At 43.5% G+C, this 19310-nt stretch overlaps 1 protein-coding gene across 1 annotated transcript in view; it reads right to left on the bottom strand.

Moving 5' to 3' along the window:
* The window catches only part of TES (testin LIM domain protein), an 82331-nt gene that overhangs the window by 13230 nt on the left and 49791 nt on the right, over positions 1 to 19310 (bottom strand). Inside the window, exons 2-4 of the mRNA XM_069764839.1 lie at positions 13694 to 13779; positions 4611 to 4863; positions 3916 to 4251 (exon numbers count right to left, since the gene is read on the bottom strand). Of these exons, the coding sequence (XP_069620940.1) occupies positions 3916 to 4251; positions 4611 to 4863; positions 13694 to 13779 (675 nt within the window). The remainder of the gene's footprint in view (positions 1 to 3915; positions 4252 to 4610; positions 4864 to 13693; positions 13780 to 19310) is intronic.

Below are 19310 nucleotides of genomic sequence, written 5' to 3'. Positions count from 1 at the left end.
GCCCAGCCACATAGTATATTGCCCAGCCACATAGTATATTGCCCAGCCATGTAGTATATTGCCCAGTCACGTAGTATATTGCCCAGCCTCGTAGTATATTGCCCAGTCACGTAGTATATTGCCCAGTCACGTAGTATATTGCCCAGTCACGTAGTATATTGCCCAGCCTCGTAGTATATTGCCCAGTCACGTAGTATATTGCCCAGCCACGTAGTATATTGCCCAGTCACGTAGTATATTGCCCAGCCTCGTAGTATATAGCCCAGCCTCGTAGTATATTGCCCAGCCACGTAGTATATTGCCCAGCCTCGTAGTATATAGCCCAGCCTCGTAGTATATTGCCCAGCCACGTAGTATATTGCCCAGCCTCGTAGTATATAGCCCAGCCTCGTAGTATATTGCCCAGCCACGTAGTATATTGCCCAGCCACGTAGTATATAGCCCAGCCTCGTTAGTATATTGCCCAGCCACGTAGTATATTGCCCAGCCACGTAGTATATTGCCCAGCCACGTAGTATATTGCCCAGCCTCGTAGTATATTGCCCAGCCACGTAGTATATTGCCCAGCCACGTAGTATATTGCCCAGCCACGTAGTATATTGCCCAGCCACGTAGGTATATACCACTGCCCACGCAGTATTTAGCAGTGTGTGCACCATATCCCAGTTAAAAAAAAAAAAAAAAGTTATATACTCACCCCTGGGATCCAGCAAAGATGTGTGATGCGGCCGCCATCTTCCGTTCCCAGGATGCATTGCTAAATTACCCAGATGACTTAGCAGTCTCGCAAGACCGCTAAGTCTTCTGGGTAAGTTCACAATGCATCTCTGGGAATGAAAGATGGCGGCCGGCGCGAGCGTATCGTCCGACGATGGAAGGTGAGAATAGCAGGTTTTTTGTTTTTTATTATTTTTAACATTAGATCTTTTTACTATTGACGCTGCATAGGCAGCATCAATAGTAAACACTTGGTCACACAGGGTTAATAGCAGCGGTTAGGAGTGCGTTACCCGTGGCATAACACGGTCTGTTACCGCTGGCATTAACCCTGTGTGAGCGGTGACCGGAGGGGAGTATGGAGCGGGGGCGCCGGGCACTGACTGCGGGGAGTAGGGGAGGGACTAATCGAACTGTGGCAGTCGCTGATTGGTCGCGGCAGCCAGGACAGGTAGCTGGCGAGACCAATCAGCGACTTGGATTCCATGACAGACAGAAGCCGCGACCAATGAATCCGTGACAGATAGAAAGACAAAGACGGAAGTGACCCTTGGACAATTATACAGTAGATAATAATCTTTATTTTTATATAGCGCTAACATTCTGCAGCACTTTACAGTTTGCACACATTATCATCACTGTCCCCAATGGGGCTCACAATCTAAATTCCCTATCAGTATGTCTTTGGAATGTGGGAGGAAACCGGAGAACCCGTAGGAAACCCACATAAACACGGGGAGACCATACAAACTCCTTGCAGATGTTGTCCAAGGTGGGATTAGAACCCAGGACTCCAGCGCTGCAAGGCTGCAGTGCTAACCACTGAGCCACCGTGCTGCCCTGAGGACATATCTGACCAATATACTGAGGACATATCTGACCAATATCAGATGGGTGGGATCTGACACTAAACTTCTCTGCACCCCCTGATCAGCTTGCAATCTCCTCCATCAGGGGCCTTCACAAACAGTGAAGGAGTGGATGAACACAGCGCCACGCACTGCTTAGTGGCCATTGCCAGGTACTGCAGATCAGCTACTAATGAACAGAACGCAGTGGACTTAGTCGAGTTTTTTTTATTAGGCTGCATGTAAGCTAGGTGCGGCTGTGGACACTTCACATGTTCTCCATAAAGTCAGTGTTATCATCTGCAAGGCTCCGAGCCCACACACAGTATCAGAGCCTTTTGTCGGAGGTAAAAGCTGCAGACGTATTTACCAACGTACAGGGATATAGTGACATATTGGGTGCCATTGTCAGGAGAGAATAAAGATTGTGTATCACATGGCATCTTCTCTTGCAGATGCATATAACCCCATTGTGGGCCATAAGGACACTCTTAACCTCTGTAGATATGGGAGCATCACCTTGGCATATACTCTGTATGTTTGGTTCTGGCAAAGTACAAACAGTCATAATGGGAGAATCAGCAGTACAGTAAATACAATAAATTATATTTCAGAATGGTACAGAAAGCGGGATTTCTTGGAGGCAGATTTACACTGGACCCCGATCTGTCCTGCCTGCAGCAAAGGGAAAATATATTTGGGAAGTGAAGAGGATACGACTCTCTACCATACTGACACTACAGATTGGGGGTAAAGGTCAGGCAGCTAAAAATTAGATCGGTGTAGAGCTGACTAAGAGACCTCCCGGAAGCTCGGTGTGGAAGAATAGCTACAGATGGTATGAAAAGCTAGGAATGAATTAACCTTCCAGTGACCTGCACAGACGCCTTGTATATGGGGAAATCTGTTTTTCCTGCAGTTAGTCTTCCCACTTTGTCTCCTGCACAGTGTATAAACCAATGCTCACAAGGAAGAAAACAAATGGTTTGTAAAATATAAATAATAATAAATTTTGGAAAGTGAAATCTACTATAGCAGACCAATGATGGACTCCGAGCTGTTTTAAGAACAGACTAGGATAATCTAGTGCAAACTTGAGGTAAGACTTTATGGGGTCAGTCGTTCAGATGAGTATGCATGAGCTTTCAAATAAGGAGAATGGAGCCAGTCTTTGTCAGACAATTCTGGTGGCTTATACCCCCCACACACACAAAGGATTGGGTGCTGCAGGGATCCTACCACTGTTCAAGGAAAAGGCCGAACACCCGATACACAAGATAATTGGCAGCTCCCACCCATCAATGTTCCTGTAATGCAGGGGTCCCCAACCTGTAGCTCGGGAGCCACATGTGGCTCGAGGTTCCATGAATTGTGGCTCGTGGCTGTCTGCCAGCTTTGTGCATTAGCTCCAGATTTAGTAAACTGGTATGAAGAGCACATGTCAAAATGGTGAACTTTGTGAGTAGCCCTGCACAGAAGAGCTGATTTGGGTACACATCTACTGGTCTTGGGGGTTTAGAGATAATGTACGTATGGTACGCTGGAGACAGGATGATACTACCGGTCAGAGGAGGTGCGTGAAGATGGATGTGACTGTGTTGGGAGTGCGTGATGGAAGATAGCTGAATGGGGGTTTGGTGGGAACCCCTGGATCTTGGTATACTGCTTTGGGGTCATTTGTGTGGAAAAGCTTTGGCTATCATTATACCCGTAATAGGGGCTTTGGTCGCCACTACTGTGAGGGGAGCAGGAGCTGGATGTGGCTTGTGACCCTCTTGCAGAGCGGAATATGGCTCTCAAGGTCAGAAAGGTTGGGGACCACTAATATATATGGACATCATTAAAGGGTTTGTCCCATCTTCACTCTTCTGGAGTGCACTGTTCTCCTGCTTGATGGCAGACTTCGGGCCAGCAGCCCAACCATGATGCTGGGCCAAACTGTGAGCTCTCTGATGCTTTAAGCAGAAGCAGCTTTACATTTTGGATCAGCTGTACTGAAGCTAGTGCGATCTGGTCAGCTTCAGAGGAGTGCTTACAAACTGCGCTCCTTGCCTACAGGACTGGCCACCTATGATAGACTCCATGGGTGGTCAGTAATCAAGGCAAGGAGCAGTGACCAAAATTAAAAGTCCCTCTGTTCTTGAGAGTACAGAAGAAATTCAATAAGAGGCAAATTACAAAGGAGCTGGTTTTAACAAACGCTCTGCAATTTAACTCAATTTAGAAGATGAGAAACCCCCTTTAATCACATGAAACAAGCAAGATTTGCCCATTCAACATGGTGTAAGATAAAAGACAGTTCAGCTGACACATAAGAGTCATCAGATGTAATGCTATGTCCGTAACTTACATAAGTGGATCCCGATGGTGCAGCTGCCTTGTTTTCCACATTCTTTACAGTAGCAAGTGTGCTTCGATTCCCATTGTCTGGCTTAGCAGCCTCTCCAGCCTGTGTCCCCACTTCTTTAGGCAGCTTGATATCTCCGACACCAAGGACTTCATTTTTGTAGGTCTTCACAAACTGCTCCATCTGCTTCACTTCGTTAGGAGACAGCTCATGACACTTAGAAGGATCCTGATCGTGAGCGGGCAGCTGCTTAGCCAACTGTTTCTTCCTGTACTGGGCTCCCTCCGAACCAGCTACAGGCTGCTTGTCTTTTGGAATAAGTTCCATGTAACGCCTGGCCTAAAAATTCAACAAAAATAGGGATTAATGGAAAAAAATACCGTATACACAATAAATGATGCCAGACAGTAAGACTGAATGAGATTGTATGATCTTTTACATATCAGGATGACTCGATGGTCATGCATGCTGCAGCTCCTTCACTCAACATTAGGCTCAGTAGCAGTAGATTATATAATCACACATTTCCCATTGCAGCACGGTTTATACAGACTACCATCAGTTCAGGACACCTCTTATTATTCTGCAAAGGATCTGAACAACAGAATGCCAATCCTGAAATTGCATGCTCTATATACCTCTTAGTAATGATGCACCCCCCAGGCTTAGACATGAAAAGCGTCTGTGTCGGTACTTACTAGCGTTTGGTTCTGCACTGGTGGTGCCCATTCATAGGTCACAGTATTGATGGACACATCTTTCTTTGCCGCCACTGGACTAGTCAGGATCATTACATTCCTCTTGTACGTGGGAATGCCATCTGTTTTCAGCTTTGCAATCATAGCTGTGTATTTTGTGTCCTCAAACAGCCTGCCAACTTTACGATCATCTTCGTTGTTTGAAGGAACATCATGTTCTTCTTGCCCACATTTGCAATTTCTACAGATCTTCCTAAATTTCAGAAAACAGGATTAGTCACATCAAAATCATATAATAATGATCGATAGAAACACATAGCATTTTAAAACATACATAATGGGCAAATTCACATGCTACATATTACAATAGTAATGTAGTTTCTCAATATGACCATGTATATAAGGCTTTAAATGTTCCATTAACCCCTTCCCGACCTGTGACACAGCGTATGCGTCATGAAAGTCGGTGCCAATCCGACCTGTGACGCATATGCTGTGTCACAGAATGATCGCGTCCCTGCAGATCCGATGAAAGGGTTAACTCCCATTTCACCCGATCTGCAGGGACAGGGGGAGTGGTAGTTTAGCCCAGGGGGGGTGGCTTCACCCCCTCGTGACTACGATCGCTCTGATTGGCTGTTGAAAGTGAAACTGCCAATCAGAGCGATTTGTAATATGTCACCTATTATAACGGGTGAAATATTACAATCCAGCCATGGCCGATGCTGCAATATCATCGGCCATGGCTGGAAACATTGATGTGCCCCCACCCCACCCCACCGATCGCCCCCCCAGCCCCCCGATCTGTCCTTTACACAGCTCCGCTCCCCTCCGTCCTCCTGTCCGCTCCCCCCCGTGCTCTTGTCCGCTCACCCCCGTGCTCCAATCACCCCCCCGTGCTCCAACCACCCCCCCTGCACTCCGATCCACCCCCCCTGCAGTCCGATCCACCCCCCTGCAGTCCGATCCACCCCCCGATGCTCCAATGCACCCCCCCGTGCTCCGATCCACCCTCCCGTGCTCCGATTTACCCCCCCATGCTCCGATCCACCCCCCCGTGCTCCCACCCCCACCCCATCATACTTACCGAGCCTCCCGTGGTCCGTGGTCTTCTTTCCTGGGCGCCGCCATCTTCCAAAATGGCGGGCGCATACGCAGTGCGCCCGCCGAATCTGCCGGCCGGCAGATTCGTTTCAAGTGCATTTTGATCACTGCGATAAAACCTATCGCAGTGATCAAAATAAAAAAAATACTGAATGACCCCCCCCCTTTGTCACCCCCATAGTTAGGGACAACTATAAAATAAAGATTTTTTTTTTTCTTCCACTAAGGTTGGGGTAAGAATTAGGGTTAGGGTTAGGGGTAGGGTTAGGGGTAGGGTTAGGGGTAGGGGAAGGGTTTCGGTATGTGCACACGTATTCTGGTCCTCTGCGGATTTTTCCGCTGCGGATTTGATAAATCCGCAGTGCTAAACCACTGCGGATTTATGGCAGATTTACCGCGGTTTTTCTGCGCATTTCACTGCGGTTTTACAACTGCGATTTTCTATTGGAGCAGTTGTAAAACCGCTGTGGAATCCGCAGAAAGAAGCGACATGCTGCGGAATGTAAACCGCTGCGTTTCCGTGCAGTTTTTCTGCAGCATGTGTACAGCGATTTTTGTTTTCCATAGGTTTACATTGAACTGAAAACTCATGGGAAACTGCTGCGGATCTGCAGCGTTTTCCGCAGCGTGTGCACATACCTTTAGAATTAGGCCATGTGCACACGGTGCGGATTTGGCTGCGGATCCGCAGCAGTGTGCCATCAGGTTTACAGTACCAAGTATACCTATGGAAAACCAAATCCGCTGTGCCCATGGTGCGGAAAATACCACGCGGAAACGCTGCGTTGTATTTTCCGCAGCATGTCAATTCTTTGTGCGGATTCCACGGCGTTTTACACCTGTTCCTCAATAGGAATCCGCAGGTGAAATCCGCACAAAAAACAATGGAAATCCGCGGTAAATCCGCAGGTAAAACGCAGTGCCTTTTACCCGCGGATTTTTCAAAAATGATGCTGAAAAATCTCACACGAATCCGCAACGTGGGCACATAGCCGTAGGGTTAGGGTTGGAATTAGGGTTGTGGTTAGGGTTAGGGGTGTGTTGAGGTTAGGGTTGTGATTAGGGTTATGGCTACAGTTGGGGTTAGTGTTGGAGGTAGAATTGAGGGGTTTCCACTGTTTAGGCACATCGGGGGTCTCCAAACGCAACATGGCGCCACCATTGATTCCAGCCAATCTTGTATTCAAAAAGTCAAATGGTGCTCCCTCACTTCCGAGCCCCGACGTGTGCCCAAACAGTGGTTTACCCCCACATATGGGGTACCAGCATACTCAGGACAAACTGCGCAACAATTACTGGGGTCCAATTTCTCCTGTTACCCTTGTGAAAATAAAAAAATGCTTGCTAAAACATCATTTTTGAGGAAAGAAAAAGGATTTTTTATTTTCACGGCTCTGCGTTGTAAACATCTGTGAAGCACTTGGGGGTTCAAAGTGCTCACCACATATCTAGATAAGTTCCTTGTGGGGTCTAGTTTCTAAAATGGGTCACTTGTGGGGGGTTTCTACTGTTTAGGCACACCAGGGGCTCTGCAAACGCAACGTGACGCCCGCAGACCATTCCATCAAAGTCTGCATTTCAAAAGTCACTACTTCACTTCTGAGCCTCGACGTGTGCCCAAACAGTGGTTTACCCCCACACATGGGGTATCAGCGTACTCAAGAGAAACTGGAAGGCAACTTTTGGGGTCCAATTTCTCATGCAACCCTTGGGAAAATAAAAAATTCTGGGCTAAATAATTATTTTTGAGGAAAGAAAACGTATTTATTATTTTCACGGCTCTGCGTTATAAACTTCTGTGAAGCACTTGGGGGTTCAAAGTGCTCACCACACATCTAGATAAGTTCCTTTCGGGGTCTAGTTTCCAAAATGGGGTCACTTGTGGGGGGTTTCTACTGTTTAGCCACATCAGGGGCTCTGCAAACGCAACGTGACGCCCGCAGAGCATTCCATCAAAGTCTGCATTTCAAAACATCACTACTTCAATTCCGTGCCCCGGCATGTGCCCAAACAGTAGTTTACCCCCACATATGGGGTATCACCGTACTCAGGAGAAACTGGACAACAAATATTGGGGTCAAAATTCTCCTGTTACCCTTGGGAAAATAAAAAATTCTGGGCTAAATAATTATTTTTGAGGAAAGAAAACGTATTTATTATTTTCACGGCTCTGCGTTACAAACTTCTGTGAAGCACTTGGGGGTTCAAAGTGCTCACCACACATCTAGATTAGTTCCTTTGGGGGTCTAGTTTCCAAAATGGGGTCATTTGTGGGGGATCTCCAATGTTTAGGCACACAAGGGCTCTCCAAACGTGACATGGTGTCCGCTAATGATTGGAGCTAATTTTCCATTTAAAAAGCCAAATGGCGTGCCTTCCCTTCCGAGCCCTGCGCCCAAACAGTGGTTTACCCCTACATATGGGGTATCAGCGTACTCAGGACAAACTGGACAATAACATTTGGGGTCCAATTTCTCCTAATACCCTTGGCAAAATAGGAAATTCCAGGCTAAAAAATCATTTTTGAGGAAAGAAAAGTTATTTTTTATTTTCTTGGCTCTGCGTTATAAACTTCTGTGAAGCAGCTGGGGGTTTAAAGTGCTCAATATGCATCTAGATAAGTTCCTTGGGGGGGGTCTAGTTTCCAAAATGGGGTCACTTGTGGGGGAGCTCCAATGTTTAGGCACACAGGGGCTCTCCAAACGCGACATGGTGTCCGCTAACGATGGAGATAATTTTCCATTCAAAAAGTCAAATGGCGCGCCTTCCCTTCCGAGCCTTACCATGTGCCCAAACAGTGGTTTACCCCCACATATAAAGTATCGGCGTACTCGGGAGAAATTGCCCAACAAATTTTAGGATCCATTTTATCCTATTGCCCATGTGAAAATGAAAAAATTGAGGCGAAAAGAAATTTTTTGTGAAAAAAAAGTACTTTTTCATTTTTACAGATCAATTTGTGAAGCACATGAGGGTTTAAAGTGCTCACTAGGCATCTAGATAAGTTCCTTGGGGGGTTTCCAAAATGGGGTCACTTGTGGGGGAGCTCCAATTTTTAGGCACACGGGGGCTCTCCAAACGTGACATGGTGTCCGCTAAAGAGTGGAGCCAATTTTTCATTCAAAAAGTCAAATGGCGCTCCTTCCCTTCCAAGCCCTGCCGTGCGCCCAAACAGTGGTTTACCCCTACATATGAGGTATCCGCGTACTCCGGACAAATTGGACAACAACTTTCGTGGTTCAGTTTCTCCTTTTACCATTGTGAAATCAAAAAAATTGTTGCTAAAAGATAATTTTTGTGACTAAAAAGTTAAATGTTCATTTTTCCTTCCATGTTGCTTCTGCTGCTGTGAAGCACCTGAAGGGTTAATAAACTTCTTGAACGTGGTTTTGAGCACCTTGAGGGGTGCAGTTTTTAGAATGGTGTCACTTTTGGGTATTTTCAGCCATATAGACCCCGTAAACTGACTTCAAATGTGAGGTGGTCCCTAAAAAAAATGGTTTTGTAAATTTCGTTGTAAAAATGAGAAATCGCTGGTCAAATTTTAACCCTTATAACTTCCTAGCAAAAAAAATTTTTGTTTCCAAAATTGTGCTGATGTAAAGTATACATGTGGGAAATGTTATTTATTAACTATTTTGTGTCACATAACTCTCTGGTTTAACAGAATAAAAATTCAAATTGTGAAAATTGCGAAATTTTCAAAATTTTTGCCAAATTTCCGTTTTTATCACAAATAAACGCATAATTTATTGACCTAAATTTACCACTAACATGAAGCCCAATATGTCACGAAAAAAACAATCTCAGAACCGCTAGGATCCGTTGAAGCGTTCCTGAGTTATTACCTCATAAAGGGACACTGGTCAGAATTGCAAAAAACGGCAAGGTCTTTAAGGTCAAAACAGGCTGGGTCATGAAGGGGTTAAATATAAAAAAAAATTGTATTTGCAAATCTTTGCTCTAAATTACCGATTTTCCACAAACACCTATAAGTGAGCCACTGGTGTCGGAAGACTTACTTATTAGTTTATCAAAGCTCCTTGAGAAAAGCATCTACGTAAAGGCTTCTCCAACAGAAAGAACGCTGTGTCTCTAGTGCCACCTCTTGGGGTAGCCTCGCAGCATGTAAGATTGGGATATTTAGTCAAAAGAAATCAACAGCTGATTTGGTAACAGTCTTGGTATAAAGTCAGAAAATGACTTACAGAGTAGCTACCCCTATAGGATTCAGTACAGACAGCCTTCTTTAACCTGGCATGGAAGGAATTTGCTGGGCTTCTAAAACAATTAAAAGAACGACTAAACTTTTTTTTTTTCTTTTTAATAATAATGTGTAGCATGGAAAGTTTTGGACGTTTGCATAACACTTTAACATCTTTAGTTCTGTTAAAAAAAAAGAAAAAAAAAAAGTATGTGACTTCCAAACCCCCTGATTCTTCTCAGCCATTTGTCAGACTCTAGATGCATGGATATCAGAATATATTCATTTGGAGTACAGATAACAGTGAAAACGTCAGTTCTGCACCAGTGTTTCATTAAGAGCGCACTCAAAAATCCATGTAAACCGGTACGAGAACGGACCTCGCTGCATGGACTGACCGCAGACCTCCAGATCTGAGCAGGACAGCCTCATAGAAATAGATGAAGCTATCTCGTTCAGGTCAGGAGACCCGCGGACAGTTCATGCATTGTGGTCTGACTAACAGATTTACAAGGACATCTGAGCATGTCCTAAATCTGGGGAGAAGATGCTGCAGTAGATTGCTTGGGTAAGAACAACCATCAGAGGAGGAGACTGGTACTGACTCCGATAAGCGCCACACTCGAAGGAGGAGACAAGCGCCACACTTAGAGGAGATGGACGCTGACCCTGATAAGTGCCACACCTGGAGGAGGAGACTGGTACTGACCCTGATAAGTGCCACACTTGGAGGAGGAGATGGGCGCTGACCCTGATAAGTACAACACTCGGAGGAGGAGACTGGTACTGCCCCCGATAAGCACCACACTCGGAGGAGGAGACGGGCGATGACCCTGATAAGTACAACACTCAGAGGAGGAGACTGGTACTTACCCTGATAAGCGCCACACTCTGAGGAGGAGACGGGCGCTGACCCTGATAAGTACAACACTCGGGAGAAGGAGACTGGTACTGACCATATCACTTCCATCATCAGTACTCCAAATGAGTACATTCTGACATCAATGCAGCTATAGGAAGACATATAGACTGGGGAAAAGCAGAAGTTTGGAAGCCACTTGCAAGCTTTTTTTTTTTTTGTACAGAAATGAAGACAAATCTCCAAATAAAGCAATTTCCAAAATGTCATTATGCTCAATACAGGACAAAACAGTTGTATATATTTCTATATAAAATCTTTTTTTAAACTTCAAATGTGAATCTAGATTTCAGCTACCCTCAACCTTTATGCGACATACACTGTAATATAGAAAATCGTAAATTTTTTCTGTTTCACTCCTCTCTAATTTTCAAAAATCAAAATCAAAAGTGTCTTTGGAAACGTGACTTAGATACATTAGAAAAAACGTAGCAAAAACTTGAATTGGGTATTGGAAAATTCAGACCGTTGTAGACTTCTTGGAGTAAGACAGTCCAGTGCTCAACTCTTACAAGAATTCCCAGATTATTAACATTTTAGAAATCCTGATAATGACTTGGAATATATAGCTTGTCTTCAGGGAACGGGTCATTTGCCATAAATCCACTGTTCTAGAAAGTCTTGGAGTAGCTGCTATTGTTCAGGATATCTTGACCTAGTTGTACAAATGTTATCAATGTGGAAAAATCTGTTTTCTGTTAGGATGTTTAGTGTCTCAGAGACCTATCACATGCATGGCATATTTTAGCCTTCTTTGGATACAATTTGTTTTTCATCTGAACACTAGCCATACTATGAATTGTGGACAACATTAAGAAAGATTGAACACAGTCTGTATTCTAATCTGTTATAATAAAGACATACATTATTACTTTCACAATAAAGCAGTAACCTATATAAGGAGCAGTTGGAGCGCTGCTTAGAACCAAGGCGTATTTCTCAACACATGAATAAATAATACTAAAGTAGAATTGGCATTTTCGGATTTTCTTTTACTGTTTTCATATTATTTAGGACAGAGTCTTAAAGGGTTTGTCCACTACTGGATACCCCCTTCTTAACAGGGGTCATGTTCCTTATAAAGGGATAAAGCTGGCTATACTCACACAAGATAACTCCCAAAAAGCTGCAAACTTGGATTGGCCAAACATGCATTTTTAATTTTAATGGAAGGCTTTATACATCATCATTATTGGTATATCAATAATATTTTTATCAAAGATAATGCAAAAGACATTATATGCTTCATTCAATTCAGAAGTTATAGTTTGTAAAAAATGAATTTTCCACTCTGGAATTGATGCAAAGATTATAAACTTTTATTTCACAGATTATCCACTGTTTGCAATATTTATGATGTTTCAGCAGATTATATGGCCTTCTTCAGAATTGAGGATACAATAAAAAAAACTGAAAAAGTACAAGGTATACATGAACAGACAAAAGACCAAAAAGTCTTTATACAAAGTGCATGGATCACAAATGTATAAACAATATAAATGACTACAAATAACAGAAAAGCGTCAAGCGAAAAATAGCGCCAGGAACATCATGAAGTTCCAGCCCAATATAGATCAATGAACTTGACTAGATCTATATGTACAAAAGAATAAATAATCAGGTGCGCACATGCTAGTGGCATGCCATGGCTGGAAGTACGTCATTATCAGGGAACACTGCACATGTCATTCTCTGGCAGTTTACTATATAAAAGACTGACGACCCCAGATCCTTCGCACGGTTGGTCATTTCCCCTGCGCCGCTCTATGGGCCAGTAAACACTGTACCAAGGTATCCCTGGTAAGCTAATGATCTGTTTTAATTGTTATACAGTCCAGTGTTTTATTGCTATAACCTCAGATAGGATTTATTTATTTCCTTTGCAGCCCTCAAAGCCATGCTTTTCCTACTGAGCCGTATAATGGTAAACCAGTTTTTTTCTTGTACCTCTTTTCTTATATAACTATTGGGCCATCCTTGTCCTGAGATGTACATGTAATCTACCCGATTATTTTTTCTTTTGTAGATATAGATCTAGTCAAGTTCATTGATCTATATTAGGCTGGCACTTCATGATGTTCCTGACGCTATTTTTCGCTTGACACTTTTCTGCCATTTGTAAAGTCACTTATATAATTTACATTGTTATACATTTGTGATCCATGCAATTTGTATAAAGACTTTTTTGTCTTCTCTTGTAAGGGTATGTGCACACGTAAGAAAAGAGGTGCAGAATTTTCTGCACAAAATTCGCATCTCCTGGCAGAATCCGCAGCTGCGGTTTTTATGCGTATTTTGTGCAGTTTTTATGCGGAATTGATGCGGTTTTTGCGGATTTTTAACATGGAGGGGTGCAGAAACGCTGCAGATCCGCACAAAAGTAGTGACATGCACTTCTTTGAAATCCGCAGCAATTCCGCACTAATTTTTCTGCACAGCTATTTTTTTTAACCCATTGATTTACATTGTACTGTACATCACACCGCAGCTGATTTTTCCATGCAGAAACGCTGCAAATCCGCATCGTGTTCACACAGCCTATATCATACGCTTTTTATGTTTTGTGTTGTATCCTTAATTCTAAAGGAGTCCATATAACACAGAAATTGCAAACAGTGGATAATCTGTGAAATTAAAGTTGATAATCTTTGCATCAATTCCGGAGTGCAAAATTCATTTTTTACTTACTGTGGAGTAGAATCTTATTTGTGCACCCTTAATTGGAGCGCCGGGCAGAAATTATAATTTGTCATATGACACATCCAAACAATCAGGTCTAGTTATGATTTGTGCAGTGTTCGAGCAGTTGGGTTGATTGGAGACCGTGACGCAATGCGAAAGAGATGCAATACTCACCTCCAAAAATGAAGTTCAAATCCCTCACATTTGTCTTTACACTTGAAGCAAGGCGCTCCAGACCCTTCTTCATGTCCTAATGTCATCTGTGAAAAAGGAAAAAGAAAAAAAAATAAATACATTCAGAAACTCTTCATAACATTATAAAAAGGACTACAGGATGCACTTTGATTCATCAAAGCTTTTATGCCAGCATTTAATGTGAACGAAACAGAAGCGTGTGACTAATCCTGCCCATATCACATGACCATGGGTTGGAGATGGGTTTGCATGACAAACAGAGGTCTGCAGGAGACCCCTGTGGTTGTCATTGCCGGATTGCTATGAGCGCCGCCCAGTGGTCGGCGCACATAGCAAGTGAGCATTTCTGCTACACACAGGCGATCTGATCATCGCCTGTGTGTAGCAGAGGCGATCAGACAACGGCAATTTCTAGTCTCCCATGACGACTATTGAAGCATGCAAAAAGTAAAAAAAACACAAAAAACAAACAAAACACATTTGGTATCGCCGGGTTCAGGATCATCCGATCTATTAAGCTATAAAAAGAATTAACCCATTCAGTAAACGGCATAACGAGAAAAAAAATAAAAAAAACGCCAGAATTACGTTTTTTTTAGGTCACTGCTACATCGGTAGATCAAAAAAATTGTATCTATAGCAAAATGGTATCAATAAAAACATCAGCTTGGCACGCAAAAAATAATCCCTCACCCAACCCCAGATCATGAAAAATGGAGACGCTACAGGTCTCGGAAATTGCGTCTTTTTTTTTTCACCCCTTAAATAAAAAATAACCTAGACATGTTTGGTGTCTATGAACGCGTAATGACCTGGACAATCATAATGGCAGGTCACTTTTAGCATTTAGTAAACATGGTACAAAAAAAAAAAAACAAAACAAAAAAAAACAAAAACCACAACAACTGTGGAATTGCACTTTTTTTTGCAATTTCACCGCACTTAGAATTATTTTCCCGTTCTCCAGCACACTATATGTTACCAATGGTGCGGTTCAAAAGTACAACTTGTCCTGCAAAAAAACAAGCCCTCACATGGCCATTTTGGCTGGAAAAAAAAAAAAAAAAAAGTTATGGCTCTGGGAAGAAGGGGAGCAAAAAAACAAAAATGTAAAAACTAAAATCCCTCAGGTCATGGATGATGTTAAATGATAAATGATGTTTATTACATGGATAATGGTACAGGTCTTTTTTCTTTTACATAAAACAGCATTTTTAGTGGTCAAATATTTTCCGTTAATTTTTCACACGTTATTTTGCATATTTAGTGCCACCTATTGGAAGTAGCAATCCTAAAAGTCAATATCAACCCTTTAACGAGTCTTGCCATATGACTTTTAGGATTGCTACTTCCAATGAGTTGCATTAGTTATATAGTCTTATTCTTCTGAAGAGGCAATTTGCATATTTAATTTCGCAGAGGCGCACATATGGCAAATATAAAAGCCTTCTCACTCGGACACGCCAGGCCTGGCTCGTCATTCTGTACAAAGAAAAACGTTAACCCTTAGGCTTATGACTGAATTCTCTCACCTAGCCAAATCAGATCTCCTGCTTTGCACTGATAAGGTACAATACCCGAAACACTGTGCCTGCAAATTGATATTCCGATTTGGCTTTTATCTTATGTCACATGGCAAGACTCGTTAACCCCTTTTTGACATCAGACGTGATTGACCTCAGGTGCGTACTGATCCCCCCTGCTTTGATGTGCGCTCCGGCGGTGAGCCCGCATCAAAGCCAGGACATGTCAACTGTTTTGAACAGCTGATATGTGCCCGCAATTCACCCGCCACTATTAACTAGTTAAATGCCGCTGTCAAACGCTTAGAGTGGCATTTAACTAGCGCATCCGGCCAGAAATGCGCGCATCGCTGACCCCCGTCACGTTATCGGGGGTCAGGGATGCGTCGGCATGACAACCAGAGGTTTCCTTGAGGCCTTTATGGTTGTTGATGCCGGATTGCTATGAGCACCATCCTGTGGTCGGCGCTCATAGCAAGTCTGTAATTCTATTACATACAGTTATGGTCAAAAGTATTGACACCCCTGCAATTCTGTCAGATAATACTCATTTTCTACCTGAAAATGATTGCAAACACAAATTCTTTGGTATCATTATCTTCATTTAATTTGTCTTAAATAAAAAGACACAACAGAGAATGAAGCAAAAAGCAAAACATTGATCATTTCATACAAAACTCCAAAAATGGGCCAGACAAAAGTATTGGCACCATCAGTCTAATACTTGGTTGCACAACCTTTAGCCAAAATAACTGCGACCAACCGCTTCCGGTAACGACCAATGAGTTTCTTACAATGCTCTGCTGGAATTTTAGACCATTCTTCTTTGACAAACTGCTCCAGGTCCCTGATATTTGAAGGGTGTCTTCTCCAAACTGCCATTTTTAGATCTCTCCACAGGTGTTCTATGGGATTCAGGTCTGGACTCATTGCTGGCCACCTTAGAAGTCTCCAGTGCTTTCTCTCAAACCATTTTCTAATGCTTTTTGAAGTGTGTTTTGGGTCATTGTTCTGCTGGAAGACCCATGACCTCTGAGGGAGACCCAGCTTTCTCACACTGGGCCCTACATTATGCTGCAAAATTTGTTGGTAGTCTTCAGACTTCATAATGCCGTGCACACGGTCAAGCAGTCCAGTGCCAGAGGCAGCAAAGCAACCCCAAAACATCAGGGAACCGCCGCCATGTTTGACCGTAGGGACAGTGTTCTTTTCTTTGAATGCCTCTTTTTTTTCTCCTGTAAACTCTATGTTGATGCCTTTGCCCAAAAAGCTCTACTTTTGTCTCATCTGACCAGAGAACATTCTTCCAAAAGGTTTTCGGCTTTTTTAGTTACCGTATATACTCGAGTATAAGCCGAGATTTTCAGCCCAAATTTTTGGGCTGAAAGTGCCCCTCTCGGCTTATACTCGAGTCAAGGTGGGTGGCAGGGTCGGCGGGTGAGGGCGCTGAGGCATACTTACCTGCTTCCAGCGATCCTGGCGCTCCCCCTGCCGTCCCACGGTCTTCGGTGCTGCAGTTCTTCCTCTATCAGCGGTCACGTGGGACCGCTCATTAGAGAAATGAATAAGCGGCTCCACCTCCCATAGGGGTGGAGCCGCCTATTTATTTCTCTAATCAGTGGTGCCGGTGACCGCTGATAGAGGAAGAAGCTGCGGCACCGAAGACAGATGTCTGGGGGAAGGAGCCGGACGCCAGGACCAGGTAAGTATCGCATATTCACCTGTCCACGTTCCAGCCGCCGGGCGCCGCTCCATCTTCCCAGCGTCTCTGCGCTCTGACTGTTCAGGTCAGAGGGCGCGATCACGCATATAGTGTGCACGCCGCCTTCTGCCTGATCAGTCAGAGCAGAGAGACGCTGGGACCGGACGCCGGAACGAGACGCCGGGAGCTGCAAGCAAGAGAGGTGAGTATGTGTTTTTTTTTTTTTTTTTTACTGCAGCAGCAGCGACAAATGGGAGAGCTTTCTATGGGGCAATATGAACGGTGCAAGAGCACTATATGGGGCACAGCTATAGGGCAATAATGAACGGTGCAGAGCACTATATGGGGCACAGCTATAGGGCAATAATGAACGGCGCAGAGCACTATATGGGGCAGAGCTATAGGGCAATAATGAACGGCGCAGAGCACTATATGGGGCACAGTTATAGGGCAATAATGAACGGTGCAAGAGCACTATATGGGGCACAGCTATAGGGCAATAATGAACGGTGCAGAGCACTATATGGGGCACAGCTATAGGGCAATAATGAACGGCGCAGAGCACTATATGGGGCAGAGCTATAGGGCAATAATGAACGGCGCAGAGCACTATATGGGGCAGAGCTATAGGGCAATAATGAACGGCGCAGAGCACTATATGGGGCACAGTTATAGGGCAATAATGAACAGTGCAAGAGCACTATATGGGGCACAGCTATAGGGCAATAATGAACGGTGCAGAGCACTATATGGGGCACAGCTATAGGGCAATAATGAACGGCGCAGAGCACTATATGGGGCACAGCTATAGGGCAATAATGAACGGCGCAGAGCACTATATGGCACAGCTATGGGGAAATAATGATCTATTTTTATTATTGAAATTCACCGGTAAATGCTGCATTTCCACCCTAGGCTTATACTCGAGTCAATAAGTTTTCCCAGTTTTTTGTGGCAAAAATGTCAACTGGCTGCAAGTGTGATTTAGTTATTGCCAACACCTGTTCGGTGCCACAGGTAAGTTACAGGTGCTGTTAATTACACAAATTAGAGAAGATCACATGATTTTTCGAACAGTGCCAATAATTTTGTCCATCCCCTTTTTTATGTTTGGTGTGGAATTATATCCAATTTGGCTTTAGGTCAATTCTTTTTGTGTTTTTTTCATTTAAGACAAATTAAATGAAGATAATAATACCAAATAATTTGTGTTTGCAATCATTTTCAGCAAGAAACTGAGTATTATCTGACAGAATTGCAGGGGGTGTCAATACTTTTGGCCATGACTGTAGGAGCGATCTGACCTTCGCTCCTATGTAAAAAAAAAATAAACAAAACAAACAAAAAAAATTCAAATATACACATATTTCATATCGCCGCGTTCAGAATCGCCTGATCAATAAAAAACGGATTAAACTGATCGCTAAACAGCGTAGCAAGAAAAAAAAAAAAAAATCGAACTGCCAGAATTAAATTTTTTGGTCGCCACGACATTGCATTAAAATGCATTAACGGGCGATTAAAAGAATGTATCTGCACCAAAATGGTATAATTAAAAACGTCAGCTAGGCATTCAAAAAAAATAAGCCCTCACCCGACCCCAGATCAAGAAAAATGGAGACGCTACGGGTATCAGAAAAGAACAATTTTTTTTTTTTTTGCAGTTTGGAATTCTTTTCCCACCACTTAGATAAAAAATAACTTAGACATGTTTGGTGTCTATGAACTCGTAATGACCTGGAGAATCATAATGGCAGGTCAGTTTTAGCATTTAGTGAACCTAGCAAAAAAGCCAAACAAAAAACAATTTTTGGATTGCACTTTTTTTTGCAATTTCACCGCACTTGGAATTTTTTTCTCGTTTTCTAGTGCATGATATACCAAAATGAATGATGCTGTTCAAAAGTACAACTCGTCCTGCAAATAAAGCCCTCACATGGCCATATTAAATGGAAAAATAAAAATGTTATGGCTCTAGGAAGGAGGGGAGCGAAAAACGAAAAAACCCCAGGTTATGAAATTAAGGGGTTAAAGGGTCGATATTAAAGGGAACCTGTCACCCCGAAAATCGCGGGTGAGGTAAGCCCACCTGCATCAGGGGCTTATCTGCAGCATTATGTAATGCTGTAGATAAGCCCCCGATGTTACCTGAAAAAGGAGAAAAAGACGTTATATTATACTCACCCAGGGGAGGTCCCGCTGCTGGTCAGGTCGGATGGGCGTCTCTGGTCCGCTCCGGCACCTCCTATCTTTATTACAAGACGTCCTCTTCTGATCTTCAGCCACGGCTCCGGCGCAGGCGTACTTTGCTCTGCCCTGTTGAGGGCAGAGGATAGTACTGCAGAGCGCAGGCGCCGGAAAGGTCAGAGGC

The sequence above is a fragment of the Ranitomeya imitator genome, chromosome 4 (assembly GCF_032444005.1).
Source record: "Ranitomeya imitator isolate aRanImi1 chromosome 4, aRanImi1.pri, whole genome shotgun sequence".
NCBI classification, from domain to species: domain Eukaryota; kingdom Metazoa; phylum Chordata; class Amphibia; order Anura; family Dendrobatidae; genus Ranitomeya; species Ranitomeya imitator.
The sequence above is the reverse complement of the archived record's forward strand: the minus strand, read 5'-3'. Positions and strand labels throughout refer to the sequence as shown.